The sequence below is a fragment of the Oryx dammah genome, unplaced genomic scaffold, assembly GCF_014754425.2.
Source record: "Oryx dammah isolate SB20612 unplaced genomic scaffold, SCBI_Odam_1.1 HiC_scaffold_9, whole genome shotgun sequence".
NCBI classification, from domain to species: Eukaryota; Metazoa; Chordata; class Mammalia; order Artiodactyla; family Bovidae; genus Oryx; species Oryx dammah.
The window spans coordinates 6471173-6490004 of record NW_024070193.1 but is presented as its reverse complement, the minus strand read 5'-3'; the positions used below and the strand labels follow the sequence as shown (position 1 = coordinate 6490004).

Below are 18832 nucleotides of genomic sequence, written 5' to 3'. Positions count from 1 at the left end.
ACTCCTAGGAAGGAAAGTTATGATAGCATATTAAAAAGCAGAGACATTACTTTGCCAACAAAGGTCCATCTAGTCAAAGCTATGGTTTTTCCAGTGGTCATGTATGGATGTGAGAGTTGGACAGTGAAGAAAGCTGAGCGCCGAAGAATTGATGCTTTTGAAGTATGGTGTTGGAGAAGACTCTTGAGAGTCCCTTGGACTGCAAGCAGATCCAACCAGTCCATCCTAAAGGAAATCAGTCCTAGGTGTTCATTGGAAGGACTGATGTTGAAGCTGACACTCCAATACTTTGGCCACCTGATGCGAAGAGCTGACTCATTTGAAAAGACCCTGATGCTGAGAAAGATTGAAGGCAGGAGGAGAAGGGGACGACGGAGGATGAGATGGCTGGATGGCATCACTGACTCAATGGACATAAGTTTGGGTGGACTCTGGGAGTTGGTGATGGACAGGGAGGCCTGGCGTGCTGCAGTCCATGGGGTTGCAAAGAGTCGGACACGACTGAGCCACTGAACTGAACTGAACTGAACTTGTGTGTCCATTCTGAAAGCTAAGCTCTTAGCAACACATTAAAAATGTCCACACGACCTGACAGCCGCAGGGTCACATGACTGGTGGCAGGGCTGTGGCTGAGAGATGGAGCTTTTTTGCTCCAGGTACTTGGTATGGAATTAAGTCAGAATCATTGCCTTAGTTGGGCTAAGTGATCCCATAAGAACACGGAAGCCAGTAGGAGCCACTCTGAGCCACATGGGAGGTGTAGCTGAAAGGTGGTAGCCCTGGCTGAATGCAAACAGTAGAGTTTCTGTGAGCTCCAAAACGTTGATACTATCTTTACCTACACAAAAAACCTGATTTTAGCTGCATTCGTCACCTCGTTATCTAACCTTGCTCTAACCTTGCAGGGCACTGGCAAGAGTGCAAGTCAACAAACAACAGTCTGGGCTTTGGTCCTGGGAGCGTGTGCGCTGTGAGCGCCACACAAGCCACCCGGACCCCAGGGCTCTTTGCAAAAAGTGAGAGGCTTGATGTGCTGACCTCAGAGGTCCTTGACAGCTCTGAAATTCTCCCATCAGTCCTTTTCGAGTTGGCAGTAGTTTCACATAGTCCCCCAGAGCAGCAGTAAAAAACTTGCAGATTATTATTACAGTGGCCAGAGTGCTTTGCACCTTTCAGATTCCCTGTGCTCGAGACAACAAAAGCCACACTGCCTGCTTTTCCTTACTGCCTCCCTGAGACAACATTTTTCCTTTTGTTTTCTTTTGTTTCCTTTTAATTTCTTTTCAGTTGGAGTATGATTGCTTTACCATGTTAGTCTCTGCGTGCAACACCGTGAATCAGCCATAGGTATACTTCTATCCCCTCCCTCTGGAGCCTCCCTCCCACCCCTCTAGGTCATCACAGAGCACCGAGCTGCGCTCCCTGTGCTATACAGCAGCTTCCCACGAGCTACGTATCTTGCACAATGTCTGTATGTCAATGCTCCTCTTTCAGTTCATCCACCTTCTCCTTCCCCCGCTGTGTCCGCAAGTCCGTTCTCTGTCTGCATCTCTGTCATTGTTCAGTCACTCAGTCGCATCTGACTCTTTGCGACCCCACGGACTGCAGCACGTCAGGCCTTCCTGTCCCTCCCTCTCTATTCTGACGGCGTCTCTATTTGCTGTCCTGCAGATAGGTTCATCAGTACCATTTTTTTTAGATTCCATATATATGCTAATGTTAATATACGCTATTTGTTTTTCTCTTTCTCACTTACTCTGTAAGACAGATTCTAGTTAAATCCACCTCACTGAAAATTTTCCCTTTGTTTTAAAAAGGTTTAGGAAACAAAGTACATCAAAGGATTAGACATTAGCCTTAGGGGAAAAGATTCAACAGCAGTGGTAATAACATACCAGCAGTAAAGCCAGGAGACAAGAAGATGACCTGGCCTCTGGGTTCCAGCCTTTAAGGGCTTGTACACTCAGGGCATACTCCATCTGCTGATGACTGCACTGATGGGAAAACCAGTTTTAAAGGGTAGAGCTTGGCGCAATGCCTGAAAAATTATGAAATCATGACTTTCGGGATCAAGGAGGTAGGACATCCCAAAGCACAAGCCGCGCTGCAAAGGGCCCCCCTCTGGGGGGCTGAGAAGGGAGCCACAAGCTGGACTCCACTAACTTAATCTGGAAAACAATGCTGGTTTCCCCTGCTCTTCAAAAGCAGGGTTCCTATGACACTTTTTTCACAAGCTGGAATGGTGTAAATCGAAGCAGCAATTACCATAGGACATATTTTGCTAATGGAGGCACAAAGTAATTTGAAATAAAGCACAGATGCTCACAGATACAGTACAGAGCTGTGACGGCTTGTTGCTGAGAGGCTGAGTCTCATTCCAGGGGAGAGAGAGCAATGCGCACTCCCGAGGTACGCACTGCCTCTCTAATGGTTCCCTGCAAAATAAATACCAAACGCTGTTCACGCTTTCCACCTTCTTTCATAAAAGTAAAAATTCTCTTTGGATTTATTTTGGTTCGTGGAAACATGTACTAATGTAAGTCTTTCATAAAAGTGAAGTGGTATAAAGCGAACTTGCAAAAAGTGGGGGAGACGTGTAGTTAGGAGGTGACTTTGGTCTGGTCCACTGGAAGCAGAGCCTGACATGGGGATTCTTGTCTTTAAGTCAGTATCAAGAGAGTTCCCTTGGGGGAGGGACTCTCCTAGAGGTCCAGTGGTTAAGGCTTCACTTTCCAGTGCAGGAGGTACAGGTTTGATCCCTGGTCGGAAAGCTAAGGTCCCACATGCCTCTCAGCAAAAAAAAAACACAAAACAACACCATAACATAAAACAGAAGCAATATTGTAACAAATTCAATAAAGACTTAAAAAAAATAAAAGGTCCAAAAAAAAAAAACCTCTTAAAAAAAAGGAGAGTTCCTGTTGGAAGAAACATGTGAATAAGTGAGGAAAACAGGATAAAATGAGTAAAGTGAGGGATACTTGTGGTTTTAGCTGCAGGCTGAACTGGAGCTTGAGTGGCAATTGCCGGGCTGGGTCATGTGAAAAGGGGCAGAGGATCAGGCTGGTGGTGACTGGGGCTTCCCCTGTGGCCCTGTGATAACATACCTGCTGACACAGGAAACGCAAGTTTGATCCCTGGGTCGGGAAGATCCCCTGGAGGAGGGAATGGCAACCCACTCCAGTGTTCTTGTCTGGAGAATCCCATGCACAAGGGAGCCTGGTGAGCTGTGGTTCATAGCGTCACAGAGAGTCAGACACGACTGAAGATCTCTGGGCTGCCACCCTCTGAGGGGATGTGAGTCGGGGAGGGGGCAGGGAAATCTCTCAGGCTTTTCTGCCCCAGAGCAGTTCCCTCCAGCCAAGGCACTTCCCCAGAGAGGGACACACTCGTGAGCCACTGGCAGGCAGCATTCACGTAGTCAGGAGATGGGAGGTGGGGTGGGGGGTGGTTTGGGGATGATTCAAGGGCATTACATTTATTTTGCACCTTACTTCTTACACCAGTCTTCCCTGGTGGCTCAGACGGTAAAGCGTCTGCCTCCAATGCAGGAGACCTGGGTTTGATCCCTGGGTTGGGAAGATCCCCTGGAGAAGGAAATGACAACCGACTCCAGTATTCTTGCCTGGAGAATCCCGTGGACGGAGGAGCCTACAGTCCACAGGGTCACAAAGAGTCGGACATGACTGAGCGACTTCACTTTCACTTTACTTCTATTATTTTTGTAGCCTTTATTTTAATTGTTTTTTACCTTTTCAAACAATTAATCTGTTTTTAATTGGAGGATTATTGCTTTACAGTGCTGTGTTGGTTTCTGCCGGTTGTTGTTCAGTCGCTCAGTTGTGTATGGCTCTTTGCAACCCCATGGACTACAGCATGCCAGGCTGCATGCTGGCATCCTTCTCTTCCTTTACCGTCTCCCCAGATTGGCTCAAACTCATGTCCATTGAGTCAGTGATGCCATCCAACCATCTCATCTTCTGCCGCCCCCTTCTCCTCCTGCCCTCAATCTTTCCCAGTGTCAGGGTCTTGTTTTTTTCTGATACACAACATGAATATTTTACTATTACCAAATCAGCGCCACCTCAGACCATCAGGCATTAGATCCCAAAGGCTGGGGACCCCTGCACTCCAGGGGCTGAAGAGGTGGGGCAGTGAGGGGCCCAGTAGCGTTTGTGACCAGACCATTTTGTGACTGTGTTTCAGACTGTGTGTCAGGCCAGTGTCCCTTTGGGGAGGTTCATCTTCAGCCTTCCACGTCGGTGTTGCCCACCCTCAACAGAACCTTCATCTGGGACATCAAAGCGAGCAAGAATGTCAGTCTCGAGCTGCAGTTTTCCCTGTCACGCCTGAGGCAGATCGGGCCGTTGGAGGACTGCCCGGATGGAGTCACTCACCGCATCAGCGGCCGCGTCGACGCCAGCACGATGGTCAAGATCGGGACCTTCTGCGGCAACGGCACTGTGTCCCGGATCAAGTTGCAAGAGGGAGTGAACCTGGCTTTGGACCTGCCGTGGTTCCACAACAGAAACGTCTCTGGCTTCAGCATCGCAAACCGCTTGTCGATAAAACGTGAGCTTGCCCACCCTCTTCTCCCCAACTAGTGGTTGAGGTTGAAACCTACAAAATCAGCCTCTCTCTCCATCAGAAACAGTCTGATGGCGGCAGTTTTGTGATTCCATCTGACCCCTTAAAGCACATCCCACTGTTTTGTGAGCACGCGGGCCGCCTGGTGTGAGCCCACCCTTCTCTGTTACACAGACCAGGTGGCGACTCTGTCCTTTGTCCTTGGTATGTGAGACTTGTGTTCAAGAAGTAGAACGGGACTGGCTGTGCAGACCTGCCGCTCCGTGGCTCTCCTTCTTATGTCTTTGTCCTGTCTTCCGTCTCTTTCATATTTTCTCGAATCATATCGGCAGCGGTGTGCCAAAGCTGGCTCACCGCAGCTCTGAGTGCCAATTGCTAAGTGTTCTGGAATTTCGTGAGCTGGTAGTAAACAGAGCAATTATTAAAACTCTATAAACTTATAACTAGATAAATTAGTTTAGGAGCAAAGGTAATAAGAACTTGAAGCTCATCCCTTCTTAGTTACTGCAGTTTACTCTTCTCTATGCTCTGAGGGTGGGTATGCCCATTGGATCTGTATGGTAAAAATCCTGTGTTATGGGAGAGGCTGTCCATCACCTCCTACCTCCATGTTCATCCATCTCCTTTTGGCAGTTTGGAAACAGCAACAGTGGGAGTCTTTACACCAAGGAAGTGGGCAGACACTACAAATTAGGGCTTTATTTTTTTCCCCTGCTGGGCTGGTTATTAAATATTTACTCACATGCTGATGTATCCTCATTCTCAGTCTTGTTCAGTCGCTTAGTTGTATCCAACTCTTTGCGACCCCATGAACTGTAGCACACCAGGCTTCCCTATCCATCACTATCTCCCAGAGTTTGCTCAAATTCATGTCCATCGAGTGGGTGATGCCATCCAACCATCTCATCCTCTTCTTTTCCTGCCCTCCATCTTTCCCAGCATCAGGGTCTTTTTCAATGAAAGGTGACCAAAGTACTGGAGCTTCAGCTTCAGCATCAGTCCTCACAATGAATCTTCAGGGTTGATTTCCTTTAAGACTGACTGGTTTGATCTCCTCTCCCTTGAGTATAAACATGCCATATCCAGACCCAATGCTCAGGATCTGAGACCTTGCCCTTCACCTCTTCTCTAACCCCGGTCCCTCCAGCCATGAATGACCAAGGCAGAGTGTAATCACCTCCTATTCTCTTGTTTGGGTTCCACCCCCACAGGCCTCTGCATCATCGAGTCTGTGTTCGAGGGTGAGGGCTCAGCCACTCTGATGTCCGCCAACTACCCGGCCGGCTTCCCCGAGGACGAGCTCATGACGTGGCAGTTCGTCATCCCCGCGCCCCTGCGGGCCAGCGTCTCCTTCCTCCAGTTCAATGTCTCCAACTGCGTGAAGAAGGAGGAGCGAGTGGAGTACTACATTCCAGGCTCCACCACCAACCCCGAGGTGTTCAAGCTGGAGGACCAGCAGCCCGGGAACATGGCCGGGAACTTCAACCTCTCTCTGCAGGGCTGCGACCAAGATGCCCAGAATCCAGGCATCCTCCGGCTGCAGTTTCAAGTTTCCGTCCAGCATCCACAGAATGATAGCAGTAAGTGAGCCCCACCTTCCTTCCCGCTCCCTCCTCCTTGTTCCTTCCTGGAATCTCTTGCCTGGGGCGAGATTCCTTCCTACTTCTCCTCTGTAAGTCAGTCACACTTGGACTCTGGACCCTGTAAGACTTTCAGGAAGTGCGTTGCTAGTGACACCAGGTCACTGGATGAACGCGGAGCATGCCTCCATTTCAGCACAGTAAGCTAAGACGATCCTGCGTTCAGGGTGCTGAGTTGTTTTTAATGAAGATATTGGAAGGTTACGCTCTAGAGCTCGTGTCTTGACTGACCCTCCAGTGAATCAGAACGTCACCAGCACTGTGAGCAGTGCTAATAACACTTTTATTGGCTGAATGCCCCATACCATGGGCACACACTTTGTGTGCCAAGTCTTGCCCTGGGCACACCACTCAGGTGGTCCCAACTAATCCTTATTATAGTCTTGTAAGGGAGACAGGGGTTGTCTTCATTTGTTTCTTGAAATTGTTTGTGTATTTTTGACTGTGCGGATCTTCGTTGCTGCAAGCGGGCTGTCTCTAGGTTTCAGTGACTGGGAGCTGCCCTCCGTCGTGGTGCACAGGCTTCTCGCTGTGAGGGCGTCTTTTGTTGCGTCTTTTGTAGGCTCCAGGTGCACGGGCTTCAGTGGTTGCACGCGAGTAGTGACGCACAAGCTCTTCCCAGAAGAGGGATCGAACCTGTGTCCCTTGCATTGGCAGACGGGTTCTTAACCTGCTTTACCTGCAGGGAAGTCCCAAGAGTTATCTTCATTTATTGATGACAAACCAGAAGGTTCGGGGAGCTTATGACACTAGGCCAACATCACACAGCTTGCCAGGAGCAGAGCACGCTCAGAACCTGCAGCCTGTGCTTCTGGACCACACAGAACCCCAGGTTCTGTGACAGTGAGGTTGCGTATCATTCCACACATATTTACTGAGATGCCGTGAACCTCAAGAAGGGTTGTCAGGGCCAAAACTACAGCAAGGCGACGTGCCCAGGGCACAGCATTGGAGGAGGCCCCAGCTCTGATGAGTGCACTCTCACAGAGCCCCTACCCTTGGATTAGTACGAGGTCAGCCCCTGACAGCAAGCACTTCCATAATACTTGCTCCGTGGGTTCCCTTGCCTCACAGGAGGGGAGTGGTGTGGATATTGAGAAAAAGGTACAGGACGAGCCCCCGGGGCTCTTCCCGGGGGTTGTCTATGAGCTGGAGTCTGTGGGTTGTGACAGGTGGCCTTGAACCAGGACCTCTGTGACATGTGCTAAGGATGGATCCTGCCCACGGGCTGCTTCTCCCCCTTATCTTTATCGGTATTTGCTTCGGGAAGTAGGCAGAAACAGACAGAGAAAATAAGTGGGAGTGTGGACTGGCAGGCCTGGTAAATATCTGCCAAATGATCACACGGGATCCACTCCCCGATTTGCCCATCTGATGCTGTCTTGGGAGTGCCCGCTCAGCGCCCACTTGGAGCCTGGCTCCTGGAGAAGCCTCGGTTCCATCATATCTTGGCCCAAGATTCCTTCTCATTCACAAGAACCATGTACAAGGCATAACGTTATATATACATGTGTGTGTCTATTGATGACTCCACTGTCGTCAGTGTTAGCAGAATGTTGAAAACAGCTATCAGAGGAATCAGAAATGGACTGGGTTTGAGTTGTAGAAGACGGAGGGATTTGTTTACCGTCTCGGTCATAGTGAAGTGCTACTGATGAATTCTGTTTTCTGAAACATCAGCTGGGTTGAAAGCTACATCTGATCAAATTGTTAAGCATGCTATTACCAGCATCAAGAAGGATACAGCTTTAGTTTTGAGGTAAATAGTGGTTAATTGCAATTGAGATGTGTTTAGCAGCATCAAGGCTTTACATCAAGCAGGGTTTGCATTTTTCTAGACTACTGAGTGAACCTGGCTGGCAGAAGTATCTTTTTTATTTGATTTGATTATTTTTGGTTGCGCTGGGTCTTCATTGCTTTGGGCGGGCTTTCCTCTAGTTGCGGTGAGCGGGGGCTGCTCGTCGCTGCGGTGTGTGGGCTTCTCACGGCGGTGGCGTCTGTTTGGAGCACGGGCTGTAGGGCACGCAGGCCTCAGGAGTTGCGGCTCCTGGACCCTAGATACAGGCTCAGCAGTTGGGGCTCATGGATTTAGTTGCACTGTGGTATGTGGGATCTTCCCAGACCTGGAATCACACCTGTGTCAACTCCATTGGCAGATGAACTCTTACCCACTGTACTATCAGGGGTGTCCAGCAGGAGTATCTTTAGAGATAAAGTTAGTCGAGGCTGGGTGCTCTGAGAGCTCTGAGTTTCTGGACATCTCCATCTTTGAAACCCAACATGGACCCTACATTTCAGGACATTGTGCAAGGCAGCCAGCCTTGTGCACTTACACATCTGTCAGTTTCTATAAATATGTGTGGACAGCTTGTCTTGCAGGCAGCATAGCCCGGCAGTCAAGGGCACTCACTCTGGAGCTGGCCCCCGAGAAGTTAAAATCCTGGCTCCCCGACTCACTGCGTGAGCCCGGGCAAGTCCCTTCACTCCTGTGTGACTCAGTTCATCTTCCGGTGGAGCTAATAGGCCTGCCCTCGTAGGGGTGCTGTGAAAATGCAGTGAGGTGGCACTGCCTGGCAGGTCGTAAGCACTGTCTGAATGTTATCCTGCCAGGTGCCAGGTCAGGGAAGGGAGGCAGAGTCGAACAAGCCACAGTACTTGTCCTTAGAGGTTAGCTGGCAATCCAGGAGGCAGACGAGATTTGTAGGATGCTGGTGGTCCCTTCCCAGAAGGGTTTCTTCTATTTTCTTTTCATGTCTTGTTGATTTTAATAATGGCAATCTTTGTGCCCTGTTGGTGTAACATGTGGCCACCGTGTGGGTGGCCGTTTCTCCACAGGCTCCTCTGGGGCTGCAGCGGATTGCTGTAGGGGCCCAGGACCCCCGGTACGCTGTGCATCACTGGGACGGGCGGAAGTCTTCAGGGCCGGGTCTCTTGGTTCTGTTCCAGCTGATTCTGTCTGTCATTTTCATGCCCTCTCGGCGTCAGCTGGTGGTAACAAATGCCGTTGGTCTTGTTTCTCACTTTCTTGCACAGATGATAGAAGTTTCAGAGGAAATTTTGGCTGGCATCTCTACCCACTTGGCTGTCTTCCCCACCTTGGCACTGTCTCTGCACTTGTATTGGCAGAGGGGTTATCATCTCCATCCTTTCCTGAGTGCTGGTGGTCAGCTATTCCCAGCTTGTGGTTGGCTGTTCGGTGCTAGGAGCTGGTTACTCCACGCTTGTGGTTGTTCTGTACCCACGGTTGGCCAGTTCATATCTGTGTTAAACTCTTACAGATTGCCAATAACTTCAGCCATGCTGGAGCCTCCCATTGTGTCCACGCTGGGGTTCCTGATCTCCCGACATATACCTTCTCCTAGGCAATGAAGAGGGCCTCCCAGGTGGCACAGTGGTAAAGAATCTGCCTCCCAATGCAGGAGACCCAAGAGACACGAGTTTGATCCCTGGGTCAGGAAGATCACTGGGTCAGAAAGATCCCCGGCAGCAGGGCATGGCAACGCACTCCAGTATTCTTGCCTGGAGAATCCCATGGTCAGAGCAGCCTGGCGGGATGGCAAAAGTCAGACACAACCACGGGATGGCAAAAGTCGGACACAACCGAAGTGACTTAGCACACTTGCGTGCTAACTTAGGAACAGCCAGATGGAAGAGAAGCATGGGTGTGTGGGAAGGAGGGCAGAGCTTCCAGGCCCTCTTCCCAAATCTCCACGTGTTCACCCACCTGGAAGCCTCCCAGAAGCAGTTTCAGGGGCATGTAATGGGGTTCAGAGCAGGGAGCGTGCCTCAGGCTTGAGGGGCAGGGTACCAAGAGGAGACTCATGACAGAGCCTGGCCCTTCTCAAGCTGCCCAGGAGGCCCCAGACAGGATGTTTCCCTCCTGGCCACAGGAAAGAAACACATATGTGCTGTTTAAGCTCTTTGCTTTTTTTAAATTTACTTTTTTTGGCTGCGCCTGGTGGCATGTGGAATCTTAATTTCCTGACCAGGGATTGAACCTACACCCTCCGCATTGAAAGCAGCGGGTCTTAACCATCAGACCACTAGGGAAATCCCTCTACTCTTTCTTAATTTTGGAGATGAGAAAAGAGCTAGAGATTGTGGGTGAGGGGGACTTCAAGAGCCTTGACTTTGCTTTGTCCCAGCAGAAGGAAGCACATGCCCAGACCACCACACCAGGAGCCCCCATTAAAATGGTTTGCACTCATCACAAACCATGTCCCGATCATCCATCTGATCATCCATCTATCCATGTCTGGGTCCTGCTAAAGACCCCATCAGCCATCTTGTCTTATTCCTCTATCTTCCCACTCTCAGCAATATCCAGCACATTCCAGGCCCTCCATAAACCCTGATTCACAACTCTCAGGAGGCCCCTTTTTATCCAAAGTGGTTCAAGACCCAGATGCATGCTCCAAAGGCACCACGCCTCAGAAGGGGCAAGGGTGGCATACAGTGGCGGCACCAAGAGTGCGGCTGCAGGGAAGTTAGACAAGGGCAAGAGAAGTAGAACCAGAGCAGAGGCAGAGCTGGGAGACCTTCTCAGGCCACACAGGGCGGCTGTCACAGCCACCTTGCAAAGGCAGAGCCTCGGCAAGGGCAGAAGAGGCAACTGTCAGAGGCACCCAGACCCTTATCATCCATCCATCCAGTAGGACCTAACTACAGTCAGCTCAGACTGCCAGAAAAAAAAAACCAACTTAATGAATGTGGGCAGCAGGAAGGTACTCCATTGAGCCTGACTGCCCCCCAAAGCCCTTTTCTCAACCTCTGTACTTTGCTGAAAATATCACCTACGCTCACACTAGACCCAGACAGCTCCTGCAGAAATTATCTTTCCATGGCTTGACCACGAGCATCCTGTGTCTTAAGGCAGTAATGTACAAGCTGCCCCAGACTCGAGGAATGACTGACCTAGCCAGCTGTGACCAGATGTGTGAGCACAGATAGCCTACATTGCCCAAAACCTGCAGCTTAACCATGTCTGAGCTTATCGGAGAGCTTGATGCACAATTATCTCCACCAAGCACCAACTCAACAGACATGAAGTTCAACAAACTCTGGGAGATAGTAAAGGACAGGGGAGCCTGTCAGGCTACAGTCCACGGGGTCACAAAGAGCTGGACACGACTGAGCAACTAACATTTTCTACCTTCTGAAAGATACATTTACTTGCTCTGAAAATACCAACAGACTAAGTGTATCTTCAAGTCCTGTGGGTCTCCAAGTTATCGTGATTCAAATAAGGTAAAGGGACGTGAGTTTCCAGCATTGTATATCACATGCTTCCAGTGACCCATCTGGGTAAACACTGGTTGCGGAAGCAGTTACACTGCTTCTTTTTCAGCTTTCATAACCACCAGAAGCCACCTGGAGCCCTTAACTAAATGTTGGCTTTTTTTTTATTTTTTGTTGGGTAACTCCTGCTCTAAAAATTCAAACATCACAGACAAAGCTAAAATCTCCTTGACAATCTGTATTGTCCCTACTTCCAGGCCCCCCTCCCAGGGTAACCACAGTTATGTGTGTGCTTAGTTGCTCAGTCGTGTCCAACTCTTTGTGACCCCATGGAGCGTAGGCCGCCAGGCTCCTCTGTCCGTGGGATTCTCCAGGCAACAGTACTGGCATGGGTTGCCATGTCCTCCTCCAGGGGATCTTCCCAGCCCAGGGATGGGACCCAGGTCTCCTGCATTGCAGGCAGATTCTTTACCATCTGAGTCGCCAGGGAGGCCCATAAACACAATTATGAATTTGTTATATTTCTCGCCAAATTTTTTTCTCTTCATTTAAATATTAAATGCAAATGTATGTAAGTATATACATGTAGAAACAGCTATTTCATTTTACATAGAGATTTTACAATCAAATAATGTCACAGTCTAAATATGGTTCTACAACTTGCTATTTTGCCTCATACTACATCTTTTTAACTGCTGTGTAATATTCCATTCATGTGTTTCATGGTCTGTTTAACTATTCCAGTGTTATTCCACTAACTGTCACTGGTGTACAGATGTGGGCACATATCCCCATGGCTAGATTTATAGGGGTGAAGAGTTTTTATTTTTATACTAGACTTTTTTTTTTTGGCTGCGCCACATGGTCTTAGCTGCTGTATGTGGGATCTTTGCTGACACGTGCAGAATCCTTAGTTACAGCATATGGGATTTAGTTGCCTGACCAGGGATTGAACCTGGGCCCCCTGCATTAGGAGCCTGGAGTCTTAACCACTGGCCCACCAGGGAAGTCCCACTATACTTGATTTTGATTTGCTTTTCTCTTATTACAAGAAGGATTACAAGTGATATTAAGAACCCTTCACATTTTGGATATTTGGACATTTATATTTCCTGTACTGTGAACTCCTCAGTCATTCTGTTACAAATATTTTCTCCCAGTGTGTGCTTTGTCCTTCAAACATTATTTATGGTACCTAAACCAGACAGACATTTTAATCTTTTTTTGCTTTTATAATTTGTGTTTATTCTACATTTAAAAAGATAATCTCTTTGTTTTTATTTTGGTGACTGCTCTGAGGCACCAGTGTAACGTTACTCTTTTACTCCTGGGAGACACCATTCTCTTGGCCCAGCCTATGAAATAGTTCATCTTTTTGTCGCTTATTTGAAATGTAGCATTTATTAGAGACTAAGTTATATCTGTGATTCTATCTTTCTATGAATCCTCTCTCCCTGCACTAATACTGACGGTTGTTAATTACTGTTCATAGTAGGAGAATATTTAAATAGGTGATGCTACATCTCACTTGGTTGACTAAGATTTAATGAATATTTTAAAAGATTAGTGAGTATGAAAACTGTATAGTAAAGTAGATATATCTGTATAAAATAATAAAGTAAAAGCTGAGTATACAATTTTATATACATTGTAATATGCATGTGGATGAACAAGGACTAAAATGAATTTGAAGAAATGAAGTACTTCCATGAGAGGGGTAGAAATGCAGTCCACTCATTTTCTTTTAAAATTTTGTTTCAAGCTATCATAATGTTCTCTTACTAATAAACAAACTTCCCAGCATTCCCCAGCCATGAGAGGTTCTTGTGCTCATTTTTGCCTTCACACGAGGTTGGCCCTGACCATTCTTCACGCCTGTTTTGTACTTGTGGTTCCAGATAAAACCTACGTGGTTGACTTGAGTAAGGAGCGAAGCATGTCGCTGTCCATCGAGCCACGGCCCAGCAAACTGAAACGCGAGTTTGTCCCCGGCTGCTTTGTGTGCCTGAACTCTCGGACCTGCAGCACCAACCTCACCCTGACAGCTGGCTCCAAACACAGTGTCTCCTTCCTCTGTGATGATCTCACACGCCTGTGGATCAACGCTGAGAAAACCATAAGTACGATCCTGCCCTGTCTCAGTGGGGTCTGCGGGGTGGGTTGTAAATAATCTGATCACCAGCAGGGCAGGGTGAGCAAGGGCAACCAGGAAGCACAGAGTGAGGTAGAGACACAGCTCCTTTCAGGACCAGCAGCCTCAGTGGGGACATGCTTCCTTCAGAAGCAGGTAGCATCCCCCATGTCCATGCTCCCGTCTCCTCTGCCCAGCCTCCACTCTCCCTCTTTTGAAGTCCTTGTAGCCTTCCCTAACCTCCCCCATCTGCACGGCCCCTGCTTCCACTCTCACTGCCTGCTTTTCTTCTCTTGCAAAAGAGCAAGTCTTGAGGTCAAAAACTTTGGCTTCTTCCATTTTTTTAAACCCCTTTAGTTACTAGCCGTGCCAGACGTGTGCTCGTCACGTAAGAAATGTTCTGTCAGTGGAGAGCAGCAAAACCAAGAGGCACCTCCCTCCTGGGCAACCATCATCTCTCACATGGATGCTCTTAGGGTCTCCACCGAGGCATTAGCTGGGTCCAGGAGAGGCGAAGCAGCTAGCTCGAGGCCTGATAGGAAGCAGCAGAGCTGAAACGCCAGCTGTGATCTCCCCAGCTCCACTCTCTGCTCTAATCACTAAGCAGAAATGCTTCCCCACAGACAGGGATGCTAGGCAGTAGGGCTGCGTGCTGGAAAAAAATCTACTCTTGGCCCATGTGGCACTTGGCATCTAAGACATAGGTTGTCTTAGAGATGAGAACTGGCAGCAAACAAGAAGAGAAGTTTTCAACCCTGATTCCTCCCCAGAAGGTGGTCTGCCAGTTTAGTGGAGAGTAAGAAAGCGAGAGCAGGAGGTGAGCTAGGAAAGGAGCACCAGGGAGGCAGGAATGAAGGAAGAGAGACCAAAGGGAATAGCGAGAAAGCCTCAGGCTAACTTGAGAGCTGGAGAGGATGCGCTTCCAGTCTCCTCCCAGCTGGGTACCACTGTGCATGTCCAGTCTCCTCCCAGCCAGGTACCGCTATGCGTTTCCAGCCTCCTCCCAGCCGAGTACCACCCACTCCTCTTTCACAGGCTGCTTGGACCACCGGTACTGCCACAGGATGCGCTACTCGCTCCAGCTGCCACAGTTCATCTTCCAGCTGCCCGTGCAGCTGCACGACTTCACCTGGAAGCTACTGGTGCCCAAGGACAGGCTCAGCCTGGCGCTGGTGCCAGCCCAGAAGCTGCAGCAGCACACGCACGAGAGAGTCTGCAACACCAGCTTCAGCTACCTGGTGGCCAGCGCCGTGCCGGGCCAGAACCTTTACTTCGGCTCCTTCTGCTCTGGAGGGTCCATCGAACAGATCCAGGTGAAGGAGAACATCTCGGTGACCCTCCGTACCTTTGCCCCCAACTTCCAACAAGAGAGCGCTAAGCAGGACCTGACTGTGTCCTTTATCCCCCACTTCAAAGGTAAGGGTGTCTTTCACTCTCTCCCCATCTCCATGCCCCCTTAGCCTTTCTCGTTGGAGAATTCATTTTGCTTTTGTGATCGACTTAATTGCCGATTTGAAGAGAAAGGGGTACCTGAGTGGGCTATTTCTCTTGCAAGATGAGGAATCCTAATCCTGATTTTACCATTAGGCTAGTGTAGACAATTCCAGGAGTTAGAAATAAGTCTTTGACATCACCCTCTGACAATCAGAGGTGATGGTTGGTAGGCGGCAGAACAAATAATCAGCTCTCGAGCCTTTTTTGGAAGCAGGCAGGGCATAAATGAGAACTAACTATAGTCTTAAGTCCTGGATTCTTGAGGTGGTAACATAAAAATCCTTATGCAGACATGCTTATGATTCTGCTTTGACAATTCAGAATGTGGTTCAGAGGACACAGAGGAAGGAAAATGGGGAGAGAGATGAATCTTTGGAGCTCTTGCATGGGGGAGCAGAGCCCTCCTGGGAGGCCGGTGCATGATCTTCTCAGGCAGTAAATGAGGTTTAAATCAGTCACAATGGATGAACTCTATATGGCTGATTTTGGTGGGGTTTTTGTTTGCTCTTTACTTTATTTTTTTTACTTTACAATACTGTAGTGGTTTTGCCATACATTGACGTGACTCCACCACAGGTGTACATGAGTTCCCAATCCTGAATCCCCCTCCCACCACCCTCCCCATATCATCTCTCTGGGTCATCCCCGTGCACCAGCCCCAAGCATCCTGTATCCTGTAATGAACCTAGACTGGCGATTCGTTTCTTACATGATAGTATACATGTTTCAATGCCATTCTCCCAAATCATCCTACCCTCTCCCTCTCCCACAGAATCCAAAAGTCTGTTCTATACATCTGGGTCTCTTTTGCTGTCTCGCATACAGGGTTATCATTACCATCTTTCTAAATTGCATATATATGTGTTAGTATACTGTATTGGTGTTTTTCTTTCTGGCTTACTTCACTCTGTATAATCGGCTCCAGTTTCATCCACCTCATTGGAACTGATTCAAATGTATTCTTCTTAATGGCTGTGTAATATTCCATAGTGTATATGTACCACAGCTTTCTTATCCATTCGTCTGCTGATGGACATCTAGGTTGCTTCCATGTCCTGGCTATTATAAACAGTGCTGCAATGAGCATTGGGGTACACGTGTCTCTTTCAATTCTGGTTTCCTCGGTGTGTATGCCCAGCAGTGGGATTGCTGGGTCATAAGGCAGTTCTATTTCCAGTTTTTGAAGGAATCTCCACACTGTTCTCCATAGTGGCTGTACTAGTTTGCATTCCCACCAACAGTGTAAGAGGGTTCCCTTTTCTCCACACCCTCTCCAGCATTTATTGCTTGTAGACTTTTTGATCGCAGCCATTCTGACTGGTGTGAAATGGTACCTCATTGTGGTCTTGATTTGCATTTCTCTGATAATGAGTGATGTTGAGCATCTTTTCATGTGTTTGTTAGCCATCTGTATGTCATTTTTGGAGAAATGTCTGTTTAGTTCTTTGGCCTATTTTTTGATTGGGTCATTTATTTTTCTGGAATTGAGCTGCATAAGTTGCTTGTATATTTTTGAGATTAGTTGTTTGTCAGTTGCTTCATTTGCTATTATTTTCTCCCATTCTGAAAGCTGTCTTTTCACCTTGCTTATAGTTTCCTTTGTTGTGCAGAAACTTTTAATTTTAATTAGATCCCATTGTTTATTTTTGCTTTTATTTCCAGTATTCTGGGAGGTGGATCATAGAGGATCCTGCTGTGATTTATGTCGGACAGTGTTTTGCCTATGTTCTCCTCTAGGAGTTTTATAGTTTCTGGTCTTATGTTTAGATCTTTAATCCATTTTGAGTTTATTTTTGTGTATGGTGTTAGAAAGTGTTCTAGTTTCATTCTTTTACAAGTGGTTGACCAGTTTTCCCAGCACCACTTATTAAAGAGATTGTCTTTAATCCATTGTATATTCTTGCCTCCTTTGTCGAAGATAAGGTGTCCATAGGTGTGTGGATTTATCTCTGGGCTTTCTTTTTTTTTTTTTAATTTATTTATTTTTTATTTTACTTTACAATTCTATATTGGTTTTGCCATACATTGACATGAATCCACCACGGGTGTACATGCGTCCCAAACCTGAACCCCCCTCCCACCCCCCTCCCCACAACATCTCTCTGGGTCATCCCTGCGTACCAGCCCCAAGCGTGCCATATCCTGCATCGGACATAGACTGGCAATTCGATTCTTAAATGATATTATACATGTTTCAATACCATTCTCCCAAGTCATCTCACCCTCTCCCTCTCCCACTGAGTCCAAAAGTCCATTATATGTCCTGCATACAGAGTCATCATTGCCATCTTTCTAAATTCCATATATATGTGTTAGTATACTGTATTGGTGTTTTTCTTTCTGGCTTACTTCACTCTGTATAATTGGCTCCAGTTTCATCCATCTCATCAGAACTGATTCAAATGTATTCTTTTTAACGGCTGAGTAATACTCCATTGTGTATATGTACCACAGCTTTCTTATCCATTCATCTGCTGATGGACATCTAGGTTGTTTCCATGTCCTGGCTATTATAAACAATGCTGCGATGAACATTGGGGTACATGTGTCTCTTTCAATTCTGGTTTCCTCAGTGTGTATGCCCAGCAGTGGGATTGCTGGGTCATAAGGTAGTTCTATTTGCAATTTTTTAAGGAATCTCCACACTGTTCTCCATAGTGGCTGTACTAGTTTGCATTCCCACCAACAGTGTAGGAGGGTTCCCTTTTCTCCACACCCTCTCCAGCATTTATTGCTTGCAGATTTTTGGATCACAGACATTCTGACTGGTGTGAAGTGGTACCTCATTGTGGTTTTGATTTGCATTTCTCTAATAATGAGTGATGTTGAGCATCTTTTCATGTGTTTGTTAGCCATCCGTATGTCTTCTTTGGAGAAATGTCTATTTAATTCTTTTGGCCCATTTTTTGATTGGGTCGTTTATTTTTCTGGAATTGAGCTGCAGGAGTTCCTTGTATATTTTTGAGATTAGTTGTTTGTCAGTTGCTTCATTTGCTATTATTTTCTCCCATTCGGAAGGCTGTCTTTTCACTTTGCTTATATTTTCCTTTGTTTTGCAGAAGCTTTTAATTTTAATTAGGTCCCATTTGTTTATTTTTGCTTTTATTTCCAGAATTCTGGGAGGTGGATCATAGAGGATCCTGCTGTGGTTTATGTCGGAGAGTGTTTTGCCTCTAGGAGTTTTATAGTTTCTGGTCTTACATTTAGATCTTTAATCCATTTTGAGTTTATCTTTGTGTGCGGTGTTAGAAAGTGATCTAGTTTCATTCTTTTACAAGTGGTTGACCAGTTTTCCCAGCACCACTTGTTAAAGAGATTGTCTTCACTCCATTGTATATTCTTGCCTCCTTTGTCAAAGATAAGGTGTCCATATGTGTGTGGATTTATCTCTGGGCTTTCTATTTTGTTCCATTGATCTATATTTCTGTCTTTGTGCCAATACCATACTGTCTTGATGACTGTGGCTTTGTAGTAGAGCTTGAAGTCAGGCAGGTTGATTCCTCCAGTTCCATTCTTCTTTCTCAAGATTGCTTTGGCTATTCAAGGTTTTTTGTATTTCCATACAAATTGTGAAATTATTTGTTCTAGCTCTGTGAAAAATACCGCTGGTAGCTTGACAGGGATTGCATTGCATCTGTAGATTGCTTGGGGAGTATACTCATTTTCACTATATTGATTCTTCCGATCCATGAGCATGGTATATTTCTCCATCTATTAGTGTCCTCTTTGATTTCTTTCATCA

At 47.2% G+C, this 18832-nt stretch overlaps 1 protein-coding gene across 1 annotated transcript in view; it reads left to right on the top strand.

Annotated features, from left to right (window-relative positions):
• CDCP1 (CUB domain containing protein 1) overlaps positions 1-18832 on the top strand; it is a 61248-nt gene that overhangs the window by 31436 nt on the left and 10980 nt on the right. The window contains exons 3-6 of the mRNA XM_040246782.1: positions 4207-4572; positions 5799-6167; positions 13364-13585; positions 14632-15012. Coding sequence (XP_040102716.1) covers positions 4207-4572; positions 5799-6167; positions 13364-13585; positions 14632-15012 — 1338 coding nt within the window. The remainder of the gene's footprint in view (positions 1-4206; positions 4573-5798; positions 6168-13363; positions 13586-14631; positions 15013-18832) is intronic.